Consider the following 18147-nt stretch of genomic DNA (forward strand, 5'->3'; position numbering starts at 1 on the left):
ACAAAAAAAAGAAATATATTTTTGCCTTTCTATCTTGAATCAATCTTGGGGATGTTGCCAATTTGATTTGCACACATTCTGTCTATAATCTGGTGTGAATAGCATGGCTAACCAGTATTCTGTAGGTGTAGGCTAACCAGTATTCTGTAGGTGTATGCTATCCACGTCAGGTTGCCAAACTGCACTTCCCATCTCCAAAAGGCATTCCCATCTGAGGTCACGTAGAACAAGATTATAGTGGTTAGTGTGCATAATCAAGAATTTAATCATTTTATCCACAAAATTTTAGCTACCCACTGATGAAAATAGAAAAAGGAGGAAGAGAGGATTACTCAAAATCATAGATTGGCAAAGTAGAAATAGCAGAACTCTGTGAAAAGTGGTGAGTCTAGTGTCTTAGTAAAGACACTAGAAATTACTGACCATTTATTCTAAGGGGTGGTAAGTGAGTAAGAGAATGCAGAAGAGATCTAATAAATAATAAAATAGAAGGAAGAGGTATTTTATTTGATTGATTGATTGATTGATTGATTTGAGGGAGAAAGAAAGAGAGAGAAATGTCCATTTGTTGTTTCACTTATGTAGTATGCATTCATTGGTATGTGCCTTAACCAAGGATTAAGTCCTAAATCTTGTACAGAGGTGACACTCAACCCACTGAGCTATCCTGCCAGGATGGAAAGAGGCATACTAATTGAGTTATGTAAACAACAGCAATTCAGAAGGAAGGAGTTACTATGAGAATTCAGGATATGGTGGATGGTTAGATTTAAGGGTCAGCCTCAGTTGCTGAAAGTTTAACTCCTTGCCCAGCTGGTGTTAAGGAATCTTCACACTTGGGTTCACCAATTTCAAACTTGCTAGTTAGTGTAAGGTTCAAGTAACTAAACTTTTATAGGCCTCAATGTTCTCAACTGTAAAATGAGGATAATCATAATTACATTATTTCTTAGAGTCCTGAGGAACAAATGAAATAGCATATTAAATTCTTTGAAGCTATAAAGCATTGTGCAAATATGTGGTGTTAGACTATATATGTGTTGTTTTCATAAGTCTTTCCTTTTTCAATTTCAGGCTGAACTCAAAAGCTTGATGGACAATGCTTCTTCTTCCTTTGAATTTGCGAAGGAACTCATCAGGCACAATCTGGTGAAGAATAGTTTTCTGTCTTGAGTGACTTAAGTCTTATCTTATTTCCTACATCTCAGCCGTTAGAAAGATGAATGAAGGGAGATAGTTTAGCAAATATTCCTCTCTTGCTATTGAGGAGAGAAAATGTGTTTGTAAAATATCAGGTCCTTTTATCATGGAAATCCTTTGTGGGAGAACAGTAATATATAGTGTGGGCAAAAGTAGGTTTATAATTATAATACAAATAAATAATACAACAATAAATAATAATACAACAATAAACTGTTTTGTGTACTCGCAACTGTAAACCTACTTTTGCCTATATAGAGGGTGGAGCATAAGTAGGTTCACAGTTGATCATATGGAAAATAACACAATAATTAATAATAGCCCAAGAATAAATTCTGTATCTTATAACTGTAAACCTACTTTTGCCCCACCCTGTATATAGGAGAGGAAAAATATATTTACATATATATTTTTTTTTATTCTCTAAGTTCTGGGTGATCTAATAATAAAATTGACATGAGACAGATTAACAAGAGAAAATAACCAAATGTATTACATGTGTACAGATAAGGGCTTCATTAGGATATGGGTCCTGAGGACAAACAGGCAGTTGAGGCTTATAAGCTATCTTGAGCTAAGGAATAAGGGAATAGTGATTTGTACTCTAAAGGGAAGGTAAGCAATTGACAGGTAGATGCAAAGAAGCAAGCATTTGGTAAGCAAATTCTTAGTTGGGCCACCCAGAAACAATGGGTCTCTGGAAGTCAGCGAGCAAGGCTGCTGAGTTCCTCCCTGTCCACCACACTTAGGTTCAGATGAAAATACAGTTACCTGTGATAGCGCCCTTCCTGGCCCGGTGTTTCTATCTAAATTCCTTCACGCAGGTAGGGGAGGTAAAAGGCTCAGAGAAAGGTATATAAATCCCTTCATGTGGTTTTTGATGTAAAATATCTATCTCGAAAAAAGTTTCAGTAATGATTGGGTACTTTAATAAGAGTTTTCTGCAGGTGTTTAAAAATATATTTTTTAAACTTAATTTTAGAGAGAAAGAGAGAGGGAGAGGGAGATAGAAACATCAATGATGGAAAAAATCATTGATTGGCTGCCTCTTGCACACCCAACACAGGGGCTCAAGCCTGCAACCTGGGCGTATGTCCTGACTGGGAATCAAACTAGGACCTCCTGGCTCATAGGTTGGTACTCAACCACTGAGCCACACCAGCCAGGTTTCTGCAGTTTTTATGACGAGAAAAGGAAATTTATGCAACTCATTTATCTGTTTCTTATACTTAGTATAATTAATGCCTTTTTTTCTTTTAAAAAATATATTTTTATGGATTTCAGAGAGGAAAAGAGAGAAGCATCACTGATGAGAGTCATTGATCGGCTGCCTCCTGCACGCCCCCTGCTGGGGATCAAGCCCGCAACCCAGGCATGTGCTCTTGACCAGAATTGATTTCAGGACACTTCAATCCTCAGGCTGATGCTCTATCCACTGAGCCAAACCAGCTAGGGCTTTTCTTTTTTATTAATCCTCATCTGAGGATATTTTTTCAATTGATTTTTAAAAATATATTTTATTGATTTTTTACAGAGAGGAAGGGAGAGGGAGAGAGTTAGAAACATTGATGAGAGAGAAACATCAATCAGCTGCCTCCTGCACACCCCCTACTGGGGATGTGCCTGCAACCAAGGTACATGCCCTTGATTGGAATTGAACCTGGGACCCTTCAGTCCGCAAGCAGATGCTCTATCCACTGAGCCAAACCAGTCAGGGCTCCATTGATTTTTATTTATATATTTATAATATATTTTTATTTATTTCAGAGAGGAAGTGAGAGGAGGAAGGTGATAGAAACATCATTGATTGGCTGCTTCCTGCACGCCCAACCTAAGTGTGGGCCCTGGTCGGGAATTGAACCATGACCTCCTGGTTCATAGGTCGACTCTCAACCACTGAGCGACACTGGCCGGGCTCCATTGATTTTTAGACAGTGGAAGGGAGGGAAGGAAAAAGGGAGGGAGGAAGGAAGTGAGAAAGAAAAGCATTAATGAGAGAGAGAGACACGTCAATTGATTACCTCCCGCATGCACCCTGACTGGGACTGGGGATGGAACCTGCAACCTAGATATGTGCTCTTGACTGGGAATTGAACCCATGACCCTTTGGTGCATGGTCCAATGCTCTAACTACTGAGAAATACTAGCAAGATAGCTTAAAGATTTTTTTTTAAATTGATTTTTAGACTCAGAAAAAGGAAGGAGAGAGAGAAACATCAAGGTGAGATCCAAAAATCCATTAACTGCTTCCTGCATACCTGGGCATATACCCTGACCAGGAATCAATCTGGCAACCTTTTGGTGAACTGAACAATGCCCAGCCAACTGAGCCAAACCAGCTAGAACTATAATAGATAATGCCTTTTTTTTTTTTTAAAGTGAGGTCAAGGTCATGTGTATAGAGAGCTTCAAAAATATACTCATTCTTCCCTGGTAGTGTGGCTCATTTGGTTGGGCATCATCCTTTGCACTGAAAGGTTGTCAGTTCGATTTCTGGTTAGGGTACATGCCCGGGTTGCAGATTCAATCCCCAGTAGGAGGTGTGCAAGAGGCAGCCGATTGATGTGTTGCTATTACATCGATGTTTCTCTCCCTCTCTTCCTCTTTCTCTAGAAATCAAAGTAATTAAAAAAAAAAAAAATATATATATATATATATATATATATATGCATCCTATCAACTATGTTAGATGATAGTGCTAGGGGCTGAGAGTACACAGTAAATGCCAAGTTTCTTGTGGAGCTTATATGCTGGTGGGTGTAACATACGAAATATGTAAAATGAAGTGATAAGTGCTATGAATAAAAATAAAGGCACATAAGGATAAAAGACTGATAGTGAAGATAGATTTTAGATAGAGTAAAAAAGGAAATATTTAAATACAAGGATCAAAATCAAAGAGATGGGGAAGGCAAATGGTTAGAAGCACAGGTAATAATAATACATTCAGCCGAGACTGGTTTGGCTCAATGGATAGAGTGTTGGCTTGGGGACTGAAGGGTCCCGGGTTCGATTCCGGTCAAGGGCATGTACCTTGGTTGCAGGCATATCCCCAGTAGGGGGTGTGCAAGAGGCAACTGATCGATGACTCTTTCTCATTGATGTTTCTAACTCTCTATCTCTCTCCCTTCCTTTCTGTACAAAATCAATAAAATATAAAATAATAATAATAATAATAATACATTCAGTGAATGATAAAAGTTTTCAAAATATTAACTGATTCCCAGGGCTATAAGAGTTAGACATCATGTACCCACTTACAAGTCTCAGTTCCTGAAACATTTCCACCAATAAATACATTTGTACTCATTGCCATAATAACATGGCTTCTCCATCTCCAGGTTGTCTTCCGAGGAGGTGAAGGGGCTTTGCAGGTTTTGCCTCCCCTGGTTGATGTCATTCCTGAAGCAAGACTAAACTTAGTGATTTACTACCTTCGTCAAGGTAAGTAAAATTTTGTCTTGGTCTTGCTTATAAAAATACACTTTAGAACATTTAACCTCTAATTAAACTATTTGTTTTAATAAAAATTTCATAATTTAATTTTTATAATATCCTGTTATATATAATTATAACAAACTACAGCACTCACTAATAACTGATCTATAATCATGTTGCATTCATTTCCATTACGCGTCTTATGCGCAGGCGCACCATTTCTCTCCACTAATATTAGCAGGGAATATTTTAGCAGCCAGTGGTCACTAGTCTTGAACTGACTTGTTTGATGTGTGCAACAGGAAATATTTTGCTTTCGGAGAACAAGAAAAATAGGTTTATTTGCATTATGTTTATTAATTTGTGCAGTTACAGTGTCAAGTTAAAGTTCAAGAAAAAAATGTTAGTAATTTTAATTAAAATGTTCTTTTATTTTATGTTAACAATCACTCATTTATTTCAGTCCTTTGTATTCAGCATATCTCTATCAAAATGTTTCTATGAAAATTGAAGCTTTCATTTTCTTGTGGCCCACATAAACTTAAAACTTGTTTATTTGGCCCATGTTAGCCTTTGAGTTTGACATGCTTGATATACATCCACATCTTAAGTATTTTTTATCATTAACTGTTTTTGTTTTTGTTTTCTAATTTTACTTTCTATTTCTTTGTGCTCTCAGTTTCTATGAAAAAATATTTTAATTCAGAGAGAATATGACATTTATTGCCCTTAAGTAAAATTGTTAGACATATCCTAAAGCAGTTTTTTTTCTAAGTTATAAGTACAGGGTAGTAGCGACCACGCACTGGTGGTGGCACTCCATCATGGACTTCAGACTAACAGTGTGGGACTTTTTAGATGCATAGTAGAAAGCAACCAGACAACATAATCCTCACTGAGGAAAATGTGTTGATTAAAATAAAATCATGCCGAAACCGGTTTGGCTCAATGGATAGAGCATTGGCTTGGGAACTGAAAGGTCCCGGGTTTGATTCCGGTCAAGGGCATGTACCTTGGTTGCGGGCATATCCCCAGTAGGGGATGTGCAAGAGGCGGCTGATCCATGACTCTCTCTCATTGATGTTTCTAACTTTCTATCTCTCTCCCTTCCTCTCTGTACAAAATCAATAAAATATATTTTAAAAAATAAAAAAATAAAATAAATAAAATAAAATCATGAACTTGCAAATAGTTCTCTCTATGTGATATGTAAGCACAAAGAAATATACTTTGTGATAAGAAGCATCTGCCCTAGCTGGTTTGGCTCAGTGGATAGAGCATTGGCTCTCGGACTGAAGGGTCCAGGTTCAGTTCTGGCTAAGGGCATGTACCTCGGTTGCAGGCTTGATCCCTGGCCTTGGTTGAGCATGTACGGAAGGCAACCAATAGATGTGTCTCTCTCACATGGATACTTTTCTCTCTCTGTTTCTCCCCTTCCCTCCCTTCCACTCTCTCTAAAAATAAATGGAAAGATATCCTCAGCTGAAGATTAACAAAAACCAAAAAAAGAAGCATATTATATATTTTATAAATTAATGTTTTAATAGTCTTAATTTTTATTATAAAAAATTTCAGACAGCCAAAACCGGTTTGGCTCCATGGATAGAGCATCGGCCTGCAGACTGAAACGTTCCAGGTTCGATTCTGGTCAAGGGCATGTACATTGGTTGTGGGCACATCCCCAGTGGGGAGTGTGCAAGAGGCAGCTGATCTACGATTCTCTCTCATCGATGTTTCTAACTCTCTATCCCTCTCTCTTCCCCTCTATAAAAAAATCAATAAAATATATTTTTTAAAAAACTTCAGACATAAACAGAAGTAGTATGGATACCATATAATCATCCCAGATTCAATGGTTTTCAAGATATTGACAATCTTTTTTCATCTATCCTCCCTCTTGGTTTTTTGTTGTTGTTGTTGTTAATATATTTTATTGATTTTTTTACAGAGAGGAAGAGAGAGGGATAGAGAGTTAGAAACATCGATGAGAGAGAATCATGGATCGGCTGCCTCTTGCACACCCCCTACTGGGGATGTGCCCGAAACCAAGGTACATGCCCTTGACCGGAATGGAACCTGGGACCTTTCATTCCGGAGGCCGATTCTCTATCCACTGAGCCAAACAGGTTTCAGCACCCTTTTGGTGGTTTTTTTTTGTTGCTGAAATGTTGAAAAGCAAATCACAGACTTAATGTCATTTCACTCCTACATGCTTAATACAGGGGTCAGCAAAAGTAGGTTTATAGTTGTGAGTACACAAAACAGTTTGTTCTTGTATTACTATTATTTAATGATTATATTACTTATTTGTCTTATTATTGTTATTATTTCTTATCTTTACTTAAGCTTTATCTTTTAGGTAATGATGATTGATAATTTAACCTTCTTTTGCCCACCTCTGTACATATCTTTTTTATTGTTAAACATTATAAAAATGGTTGTTTTTCTTTTTAAAAAAATATTTTTTATTGATATTTTACAGAGGGGAAGGGAGAGAGATAGAGAGCTAGTAACATCGATGAGAGAGAAACACCGACCAGCCACCTCCTGCACATCCCGCACTGGGGATGTGCCCGAAAAAATGGTTGTTTTTCTTGGGTAACTATGGTGTCATTGGTATGTAACACCCAATCTATAATCTTTGCTTGAACATGTTTTAAGTGCTCCGTGGCTTAATATGGTTTTCCTAAGGATATTTGGTTATCTTTAGGATAACTATTCAACACTGAACTTGACAGAGACTTATAGGACAGCTAGAATAGATCATAATTCTCATGAAAGTTTCAGTACTGAAGGATCTTACCTGTTGTAGACTGTTTCAGAAGAGTACTGAAATACAACTAGTATAACTACTTATTTTTTGTATTTTAGATGATGTACAAGAAGCTTATAACTTAATCAAGGATCTGGAACCTGCTACTCCTCAGGTAATTAAGAATGTTATATTTTGCCGAAACTGGTTTGACTCAGTGGTAGAGCGTCAGAAGTCTAAACCCCAGAAGTCTAAACAGATATATTTCTCAAATGCATTTAAAAGCTTTAGAATCTCCTGTATGATTCTTTTTATGAGACTTCTAAAAAAAAAAAGAGAGAGAGAACATCCATATAAAAATTGATAAAGCTGCCTTAACTGGTTTGGCTCAGTGGAAAGAACATTGGCCTATGGATTGAAAGGTCCCAGGTTCAACTCTGGTCAAGGGCATGTACCTTGGTTGCAGACTCATCCCCAGCAGGAGGTGTGCAGAAGGCAGCTGATCGATGTTTCTCTGTCATCCATGTTTCTAACTCTCTAGCCCTCTCCCTTCTTCTCTGTAGAAAATCAATAAAATATATATTTTTTAAAAATTGATAAAACTGCTAAGGAGAGTGTCTGTTAAAGAATAGACCCAAGTCTGAAAAGGATGTAGGTGAGGCCCTAGGACTCCAAAAGAGAATGCTTTACGTATGGAAACTAGAGGACACTTTATTTATTTATAAGAAAGAATCAACTAGCAAAGGAAAGTTATTATAGCATTGAAAAGGGAAAATAATGCATATGATGAAATAGTCACAGAGAATGGCAGTGGCTGACAAGGTGATACAAATTATTATGTAAACATTTTTACTGTTAATTTGTTTCCATTATATTTAAATGAAACAAAACTTAACTCCTAGAAGTTTCACTGAGTTATTTCTGCTTAAGATTGAGAATTTACAAATATGGTGGGTTCTGTTATATGGACACTTGCCTGCTGGAACTAAATGAAAATCTCTTAATTCTTTCATTCAGGCCAGGGATAGAACAGAGAAAAGTGACTCTGGGAAACTTTTGATAATATATGTGAAGTACTGAGTTGTTGTAAATAATTAACTTGAAAGATATCTCATAGCACCACATTCCTTTGAAATCACTGTTATTGCATCTTTCCAGGAATATATCCTCAAGGGAGTGGTCAATGCAGCCCTTGGCCAGGAAATGGGATCGGTGAGTATGAAATCACTTGTAATCCATAGTTTGCAAAGTTATAGTGTATGGAAAAACAAAAACAAACAAAAAAAAAAAACGTGAACATTCAACCATCAGCAAGCTTACAAATAGGCTCTTCTGCAGTCTTCATTTCTCCATATCCCCCAATCAGGTCCCATTGTAAAAAGAATTCTGTTAAAGATAAAAAAGAGAGAAAAGTCTTTAATGCTAAGAATTGTTGCTTGTTTAAAAAGAGCCCAATTTTTGAGTGGGACAGAGCCCATGCTAGCATGGAAAAGGCTCTTTTGTTTATTGCATCGGACTGAGCTCCCTGGTGGTCCTTGGGGATCACGAAGTCTGGGCGTAACAGTATTTAGAGAGAGATATTGCAAGTCCAAGAAATATCAAAATTTTCATATTTGTACATTTTTATTATTAATGAACAACCAAAAGATGGCAAATTAAAGGACTGAGTTCTTTTTCAAAAGTTGTTTTAAAACAACGTTGAGGAATAAAGTATCAGTCTACCCTATTAATAAATAAATAAATAAATAAATAAGTAAGTAAATAAAATAAAAAGAGCCCAATTTTTAAACAGTGTATATATCTAATAACAACAAATCATTGCACAGCTGCATTCTTATTTTCAGAGACTTTTTTTTTCAACATTGTACACCTCTGAGCTATAATTTTGGCATCTGTAAAATGAGAATAATGTTTTTTTTAAATATATATATATATATATTTTATTGATTTTTTTTACAGAGAGGAAGAGAGAGGGATAGAGAGTTAGAAACATCGATGGTAGAGAAACATCGATCAGCTGCCTCTTGCACACTCTCTACTGGAGATGTGCCCGCAACCAAGGTACATTGCCCCTGACCGGAATTGAACCTGGAACCTTTCAGTCCACAGGCCGACGCTCTATCCACTGAGCCAAACCAGTGTTGGCAGAATAATTGTTTTTATTGGAATGCTTTTTATAAATACAAAAACTGTGTCTAAAATTAAGCTCTTATCTAAATATTATTCATCTAATATTCTAAAAAGAATAAAGATTCTTTTATTCTTTAGAATTCTAATATTTTAAATAATAATACTAAGTTCTTTTTGTAACAAAGTGGGATATAAATAAATCTTATTTCCAGCTCACTTCACAGAGCCTCATTCATTGATAGGCTATAAATAGTTATTGAATAGATAAATGAGTTTGTTTAATAAATACTACTTATTATAACTATAGTCATACTACAAGTTCTGATATATGGTAAAAGAACAATAAATATTTGTTATGTGAATGAATGAGTACATGAGTGAGTTCATTTAATGATGGTACTTTTAGAATAGAACTTTGGGATGGATTTTTTTTTCCCTTGTTTTCTATCTGACCCAGAGTAGGTTTTTTTGTGGGGTTTTTGTTTTTTAATCCTCACTTAAGGATATTTTTCTATTGATTTTAAGAGAGAGTGGGAGGTGGAGAGACAAAGAGAAAGAAACATCAATGTGAGAGAGACACATCAGTTGGTTGCCTCCTGCATGCACCCCAATCAGGGCCCAGGCCAAGAGGAGCCTGCAACCAAGCCCTTGACTAGAATCAAACTTGGGACCCCTCAGTCTGCAGGGCGACACTCTATCTACTGAGCCAAACCGGCGAGGGCCAGAGTAGGTGTTGATTCAGTTTTAGGTTCTCATTTTCTAGTTGTGTGCTAATCAACATTCCTTTTGTTTGGAAGGACTTAAATCCTAATAAATATGTTAAAACCGTAAAGTATAATATAAATAGAATATTTTCATTTTATTCCTCTATAGAAGCTCTGCTTTGTTTTTCAGAGGGATCATATGAAAATTGCCCAGCAGTTCTTCCAGCTGGTGGGAGGATCAGCTAGTGAATGTGGTATGTCTACTTATGAACATGATCCATAATTTGAGCTGGTTGTGTTGTATTGTTTATCATCGAATGGGATACCAGATGCCAATGAGCCCATTAATTAGGAGTCATTTATTGTACGTGGCCCAGAAGTAGATGTCTCTTTCCAAATCTTTGAGCCCAGAAATAGAGGAAGTATCTCATATTTATACTTTTCGAGCCTCTTTGTTTGCAGATATTACAAATAACTGTGTTAGTTATTGTTTCAGACAGTTGTAACCTTGAATACATAATGAGTTTGTACTTGGCATAAGAATATGGGAATTATTGCCGGGACCGGTTTGGCTCAGTGGATAGAGCGTCGGCCTGGGGACTGAAAGATCCCGGGTTCAATTCCGGGCAAAAGGCATGTACCTTGGTTGCGGGCGCATCCCCAGTAAGGGGTGTGCAAGAGGCAGCTGATCGATGATTCTCTCTCATCAATGTTTCTAACTCTCTAGCCCTCTCTCTTCCTCTCTCTGAAAAATCAATAAAATATATTAAAAAAAAAAAAGAATATGGGAATATTATCAGTATCAGTCTATTACATTGGATGGCTAGCTTGCAAGTTCAGGCAGTTAAGTTTATCTTTTTCTATTATTTGAACTAAAAACAAAGTCATTTTACAGAATAACAGACTTTCTTAAAGTGACAGAATTTATAATGAAAAAGTTTACAGGACTAGGGACTATCTAACAATAGCAGAGGATTCAAACAGCAGGTTTTTTTTTGTTTTTTTTTTTTTTTTAATATATATTTTATTGATTTTGTACAGAGAGGAAGGGAGAGAGATAGTTAGAAACATCGATGAGAGAGAGTCATCGATCAGCTGCCTCTTGCACACCCCCTACTGGGGATATGCCCGCAACCAAGGTACATGCCCTTGACCGGAATCGAACCCGGGAACTTTCAGTCCCCAAGCCGACGCTCTATCCATTGAGCCAAACCGGTTTCGGCCAAACAGCAGTTTTATACAAGATGGAGATTACTGTGCTTCAGTGGTATACTGACTGATCAAGTTTGAGTCTTTGGCAAGCATGTCAAACTCACAGCCGATGAGCCCCATGCCTCATTTAAATAAATAAAATATTTTTCATCTAACATTCTAAAAAGAATAAGAATAAGGGATACATCTGTTAGGTTTCCCATTATAAAGTGGGAAGTCAGATAAAAGAGAGAATATTGAAATTAGCTCTTTTCAGCATTTCGGCTAGAGTGGGATGAGAGAATTTAGAAATAGAGAAGAATAAATATATTCTTTAGTTTATGAGTTTTTAATTTTTTATTCTGTTTTTATTATTTGAAATGGTAACTATAATTGATTTTTTAAGAGCTCTTGTAGATATTTTTTCCTAGTGAGTCATTTGACTTTTAACTTTGCCTGTTGTATTTTTTCTTATATTAAGCTATTTAAATCTTATTTAACTAAGTTTATCCTCTCCATAATGAATTCTAACATGGGTATCAAGCTTAGACAGTGCTTTGACCCCTGCAGTTATGTAATATTCACCCATATTTCCCACAAGTCATTTTGTGGCTTTGTTTCTGTTATTAAAGTATTGATTTCATCAATCAAGATTTAGTGTAAGACTTGAGGAAGAGCTATAAAAAGGGCCAATAACCAGTGTGAACTGGTATGGCTGTCCGTAGCAGTTGTATATGGCCAGCATCTATTTTGATGATGTATTCATGCTGAACTGGTTGTTAAATATTTTATCACTCTTGGATATTTCTTTCCTAAATATTTCACCAAAATCATTTACCAAATATTTCCTTCTCCATTTCACTCATTCATACTACAAAAATTTATTGAGGCATTGGGATATAGCAGTAAACAAAACTAAAATCCCTTCTTTTGTGGAACATACAGTCTAGTGTGACAGACTATAAACATAACAAATAAATACATTATATAGTATACTAGGAGCCCCTTTGCAGAAAGATTCCTGCAAGCAGCGGAATCTTTGCCATGCGTGCTGCCGCTGCAGCTGCCACCCACCCCGCACTCGCCTTCCCTCTGGCAGCCACCTTGCTTTTCACTTTTCCTCCCTCTTCCTTCTAAACTGTCTTCAGTCTTCACTCCTCCCTCCATCAGTATATGCAAATTAACTGTCATCTTTGTTGGGTTAATTTGCATACTCTAATTGGCTGTTGGCATAGCAAAGGTACTGTCAATTAGCATTTTTCTCTTTTATTATTGTAGATATGACTATGATGAGTTGCTATGGGGAAAATTAAGCAGAAACAGAATAAGAAGGAATGGCAAGTGTGCAGGTTACACTAAACATCTGCTGCCTCATATAGGAATATGATATCAGACAGACAGTTGGGTCAGGATCAGGATCAGGTGGTTCCATGGCAAATTTATTCTCCATTTGAGACTGAAAGTTGCCTGGCCAGCGTGGCTCAGTGGTTGAGCATCGACCTATGAACCAGGAGGTCACGTTCAATTTCCTGTCAGGGCACATTCCCCAGGTGTTGGGCTCGATCCCCAGTGGGGCGTGCAGGAGGCTGCAGGTCAATGATTCTCTCTCATCAATGGTTATATATCTCCTCTATATATATACACACACACACACACACACACACACACACACATGTGTGTGTGTGTGTGTGTGTGTGTGCGTGTGTGTGTTTTTAAAGGGCTAGCTTGTCTTAGGTGAGTAACAATGGAGACCATGCCACATTAGTTATATGTGAAGGTGTCAGAGTTGGGCAAGAAAATAAAAAGTGATCTGGAGAATACTGTGGCCTGCAGGGCATGTATTCATTTTGAACTCAGAGTTAACACGGAGAGAGATTATTGGTCACTCTGAAGTCCTGTGATCTCATCATTATGCAGAGATTTTGTCCAGTACACAGAATCTATAATTTCAGAATCTAGAAAGCTATCTTGTAATACATTCCAATCTCTAAATTATAAATAACTGAAGTTTCTGCTAAAGATGCCTTTTAGTTTCATGAGTGGACATGGTATCTGTTCCTGTTCCATTTCAGACACAATACCAGGGAGACAGTGCATGGCTTCCTGCTTTTTCCTGCTCAAGCAATTTGAAGATGTCTTGATTTACCTCAACTCATTTAAGGTCAGTATAGAATTTTCTAGATGACTTTGTATACAAAATACTATATATAATATCTCAGAGAGAAGATGTTCTTAGAGATGGCCTTTTTTTTTTTTTTTATGGTGGCATCAGCTAATTCCTTATGCTTATTTTTGTGTTTATTTTATATAGCTGATGTTTTTCTATTTTATATGTTAATACTCAATGTGACCTGTTCTTGGAATGTTTTTCAGAGTTACTTCTATAATGATGACATCTTTAACTTTAATTATGCCCAAGCCAAAGCTACAACAGGCAATACCAGTGAGGGTGAAGAGGTGGGTACCTGCTTTGGAAGGCATTTGAGTGATTCAGTCTAAAATGTTGTCTTTTTCTCACTGAGATAAAATATTCAAGGGTAAAGGACTATTAAAAGTTTATTTGTTCTTAGGTCACATTAGAAAATACAATGTGAATAGATATATAGGTTTTGTGACCACATTAATGTTTTCCTTTTTTGATAAATTTTATAAAAGCATAATATACATGGAGAAAAGTATAGCAATCAAAGTATACACTGAGTGGCCAGATTATTATGATCTCTGAACACATAATAATCTGGCCACTCAGTGTACTTATGTATAAGGGAAAGCTTGCAAATCTTGATATGTCAAGGGACCAGGAGATAGTAAGTCCTCTGCTCCTTTCTAACTACCCACAATGCAGTTCTCATTCATGGAAAAACCATATTTTAAAATCCCAACTCTGTGGTCAGTCTACACTGAGTGGCCAGATTATTATATGTTCAGAGATCATAATAATCTGGCCACTCAGTGTATAGCTTGATGGATTTTTTAAGGGGAATAGAATCAAATAACTATTATAGAACCTAAATCATGAAACAGAATGTTATCATAACCCTAGAAACATCCTCATCCCCTCTTTGACTCAATCTCTTTTCTATAAGGCTAACAATGATCTTGCTTCTAACTTCATAGAAGTGATTTGTTTAAATTATTCAAAATAATTCAGTTGAATCATTCAATTGACTTTCGTTATTTAACGAATTATTCTACTAATTTCCATTATGATTCCTTTTTAGACTGAGCTATTTTAAAATGTTTCATGATTTTCAAGCTTGTATTATCCTTCTCAGGTTTTAAATTTTGATTTCTAATCTAATTGTATTGTGGTCACAGAATGTCGTCTATGTAACACCAATCCTTTAAAATTGCATGGTCAATCCCAGTAGCATGGTCATGCATTCTTGAAAATAATATGTATTATACAATTGTTAATTATTTTGTTTAAGTCTTTTATATCCTACCAACCTTTTGTAAGCTGTGATATCAATAACAGAGAAGTATGTTAAAATCGCCACAATTTTGTCCTTCAGTATCTTAGCAGCCTGTTTAGAATTCGGTCATCTATAAGGCTATGTTAAACATTAATGTAAGATAAACAGATATGAATGTTTTTACTACAAAACCATTTTCATGTTTATTCCCTTTCTTCCCTCTCCTTGCAGGTTTTCCTTTTAATACAAAGTGAGAAGTTAAAAAATGATTACATTTACCTCAGTTGGTTAGCTCGATGCTGTGAGTCTTTTTTTTTTTTTTACTGTATTTTTTTTATTTTTCAATTACAGTTGACATACAATATTATATTAGTTTCTGGTATATACCACAGCGATTAGACATTATGTATCTTATAGTTATTATCACCATGATAAATCTAGTACCTATATGATACCACATGTAGTTATTACAATATTATTGACTTTATTCCCTATGCTGTACTTTATATCCCCGTGATCAGTCTTTTTTTTATTAAATATATTTTTATTGATTTCAAAGAGGAAGGGAGAGAGAAAGAGTAAAAATATCAATGATGAGAAGGAATCATTGATAGGCTGCCTTCTGCATGCCTCACACTGAGGATTGAGCCCGCAAACTGGGCATGTGCCCTGACCAGGACTCAGATCTCTGATTTCCTGGTTCACAGATCAACGCTCAACTACTCAGTCACGCCAGCTGGGCTATGAGTCTTCTTCCAAATGTTATGGAAAAAATATTTTTTGTTCCCTGCTATATAATCTTCTGGATGGAAATTATACTGAGCATTTTCTAATTTTGTTTTGTGCTATAAAATAAGTGAACACCAAAACTGTGTTATTAATGCTGGTCAGTTAGGGTGGCCATGCACATATATAATTTTACCATGTGATTAGGTCTGCCATGTAGCATTGACCTAGCATGTCCAGCCCTGAAAGATAGCAGGTTCTTCCTGTTAAAGTTTCCAGAGTCTCAGTTTATAGGGTTGTTTTGTGTGAAATAATACTGTTATGCTAATTTTATCTTTTCACTATGATGCAGGACTAAAATCGGGCAAAATGTCGAAAACGTGATTTTTAAAATACTATTTAGCTTACAGTGTCTGTGTCTGTCTGTTTGTCTGTCTCTCTTTTCACTATCTTTTTTTGCTCCTTCTGTTCACCTAGATTTAAAGTTGCAGGAAAATTTTAGCAGTCAGATATTTTAAGTGAAGCTGAAAATATATGAGTAGATTTGAATGAATGATAGGTGTTCTCTTTTAAGCAGATGACCTGAGTGGGAACTACTAGAATCCAACCTAACCTAAAAAGACATAATTATCTGAATACTAACTTCAATAAAAAATTTAAGTACGGTAGAATTCAGATAGGGAACCAACTTAATGCCAACATTGCGAGCTTTTCATGTAAGAACTATTTAGCATTACTTTTTGTAGTTGAAACATAGAACTAAATCCATAAAATAGCAAGATGTAGAAATATATTTCTTGTACATTTAAAAAGTATAAATCTTTGATTCCTTTTTGTAGATATAATGAATAAGAAACCAAGACTGGCCTGGGAACTTTACCTCAAGATGGAAACCTCTGGCGAGTCATTTAGCCTCTTACAGCTCATTGCTAATGACTGCTACAAGGTGAGTCTGAGTGAGGCCACAGGGAAATGGAAGGTCAGCCTCCCACTGCCGCAATAGCTGTGCTGAGGGAAAGTGTCCTACAGACTATCGGTGAGATGATTTGCATAACGATATCAGAAATGTCAGTTCATTCATAATAAAGATAGATAGCATGAGGAGGTTTTTTATGTGTATATGAAATAATGATTTAGAGGGGAGGTTTTAGATTTCCAAAGGCTGTGAATCTTTAGATAGCAGCCAGATACAGATATTCATCCGGGATTTGGAAATTTGGTTTTGAAGCTTAAGAAAGATGTCCTCGGACATCTAGAGACATAGATTTGGAGAAATCGACATTTCAGTAGTAATTGAAACCCTGAAACACAGTACAATTGCCCAGATAAGAAAGTAAAGTGAGAAAAGTAAATGGTTGCAAACCTTAGGGAATACTAATATGCAAATAGTAGACAGGAAAGACAAAGGAACCAGAAAAGGAAAAACAAGACACAGTCACTTAGTAAAGGTCTGTGTGTGTGTGTGTGTGTGTGTGTGTGTGTGTAGGAGATTTGAAAAGCAGGGGGAGCTTTTAAAAAATTAAAGAGCATTTTTAAAAATTAGCCTCATATTCCAGAAATTCCTATTTTTGGTATATTTCTGCTTATCCAAAAGACAGGAAAATGTCAGGTAAATGTAAAGAGAGTCTAGTGTTAGTGGAAATGAATCATTACAGCCTGGCTGGTGTGGCTCAATAGTTGAGCGTCAACCTATGAACCAGGAGGTTGCAGTTCCATTCCCAGTCAGGGTATATTCCTGGGTTGTGGTCTTGAACCCAGTAGGGGGCATGTAGGAGGCAGATGATCAATGATTCTCTCCCATCATTGATGTTTCTATCCCTCCCTACCTCCCTCCCTCTCCCTGAAATCAAATTTTTTTTTAAAAAAGAATCATTACAAAAATTAAGTGAGACGCTATCAATAGAAAAGGTTATAAAACAGAAAACTTGAAATTGTTTAACATGACTTAGTGGATGGTATTGATGTTAAGTGAGTTAGGGGAGGCAGAGGGGGAAAAAAAAACACATCAAAAGATGAGAATTTAGGGGTGTGGGGACAATGGTAAGATATGTACACATATAATACCTTAATAAAAAATAAAAAAATAAAAATAAATAAAAGGATGAGAATTTAGTTCAGTTTTAGATATATTAAATCTGACGTGTGTTTGGGGCAGAGATATTACATGTGGAAACTTACTAGGGTGAGCCTTAAGTTCCGGTGTTCATGTGAGAGATCAGGATTTGAGACCAGTTTTAGAAGTTAACAGCAGTAATGGTGGTGGTACTGGGAGCGGCAGCAGCAGAGTATGGGGGAGAGAGGTTAACTGGGGAGTGTTATGAGAAACCATGTGTTTATGGGACAGAAATAGAAAAGTCAGTGAAAGAGAGAGGATGAAGGTGAACCAAAAGGTGTGTGTGGGGGAAACAAAAGAGAGAAAAAGTGCTTTCTACTACTTCCCCTCTCCCCCCCATTCCTATGTTGTCAAAAACCAAAGAAAGGAGAAAAAAGTCAAATCTGCATGTAGATGGAGTTGCATGAGGCCTGAGAAACAGCAATAGGTAGAAAAGAGAAGAGAATTAGAAAGCAGATGCAGTAAGCTTATTGTGGA

General features: G+C 36.4%; 1 protein-coding gene across 4 annotated transcripts in view; it reads left to right on the plus strand.

The window, feature by feature from the left end:
- TTC26 (tetratricopeptide repeat domain 26) overlaps positions 1-18147 on the plus strand; it is a 42647-nt gene that overhangs the window by 15086 nt on the left and 9414 nt on the right. For 3 of the 4 annotated variants that reach the window (XM_045577251.1, XM_036428225.2, XM_036428241.1), the window contains 9 exons: positions 1075-1149; positions 4542-4644; positions 7510-7565; positions 8549-8602; positions 10415-10478; positions 13488-13576; positions 13789-13872; positions 15063-15132; positions 16397-16503. In XM_045577251.1, the coding sequence (XP_045433207.1) occupies positions 1075-1149; positions 4542-4644; positions 7510-7565; positions 8549-8602; positions 10415-10478; positions 13488-13576; positions 13789-13872; positions 15063-15132; positions 16397-16503 (702 nt within the window). The remainder of the gene's footprint in view (positions 1-1074; positions 1150-4541; positions 4645-7509; positions 7566-8548; positions 8603-10414; positions 10479-13487; positions 13577-13788; positions 13873-15062; positions 15133-16396; positions 16504-18147) is intronic. The other variant, XM_036428235.2, reaches the window with a different exon arrangement.

The sequence above is a fragment of the Pipistrellus kuhlii genome, unplaced genomic scaffold, assembly GCF_014108245.1.
Source record: "Pipistrellus kuhlii isolate mPipKuh1 unplaced genomic scaffold, mPipKuh1.p scaffold_m20_p_10, whole genome shotgun sequence".
Classification (NCBI taxonomy): Eukaryota; Metazoa; Chordata; class Mammalia; order Chiroptera; family Vespertilionidae; genus Pipistrellus; species Pipistrellus kuhlii.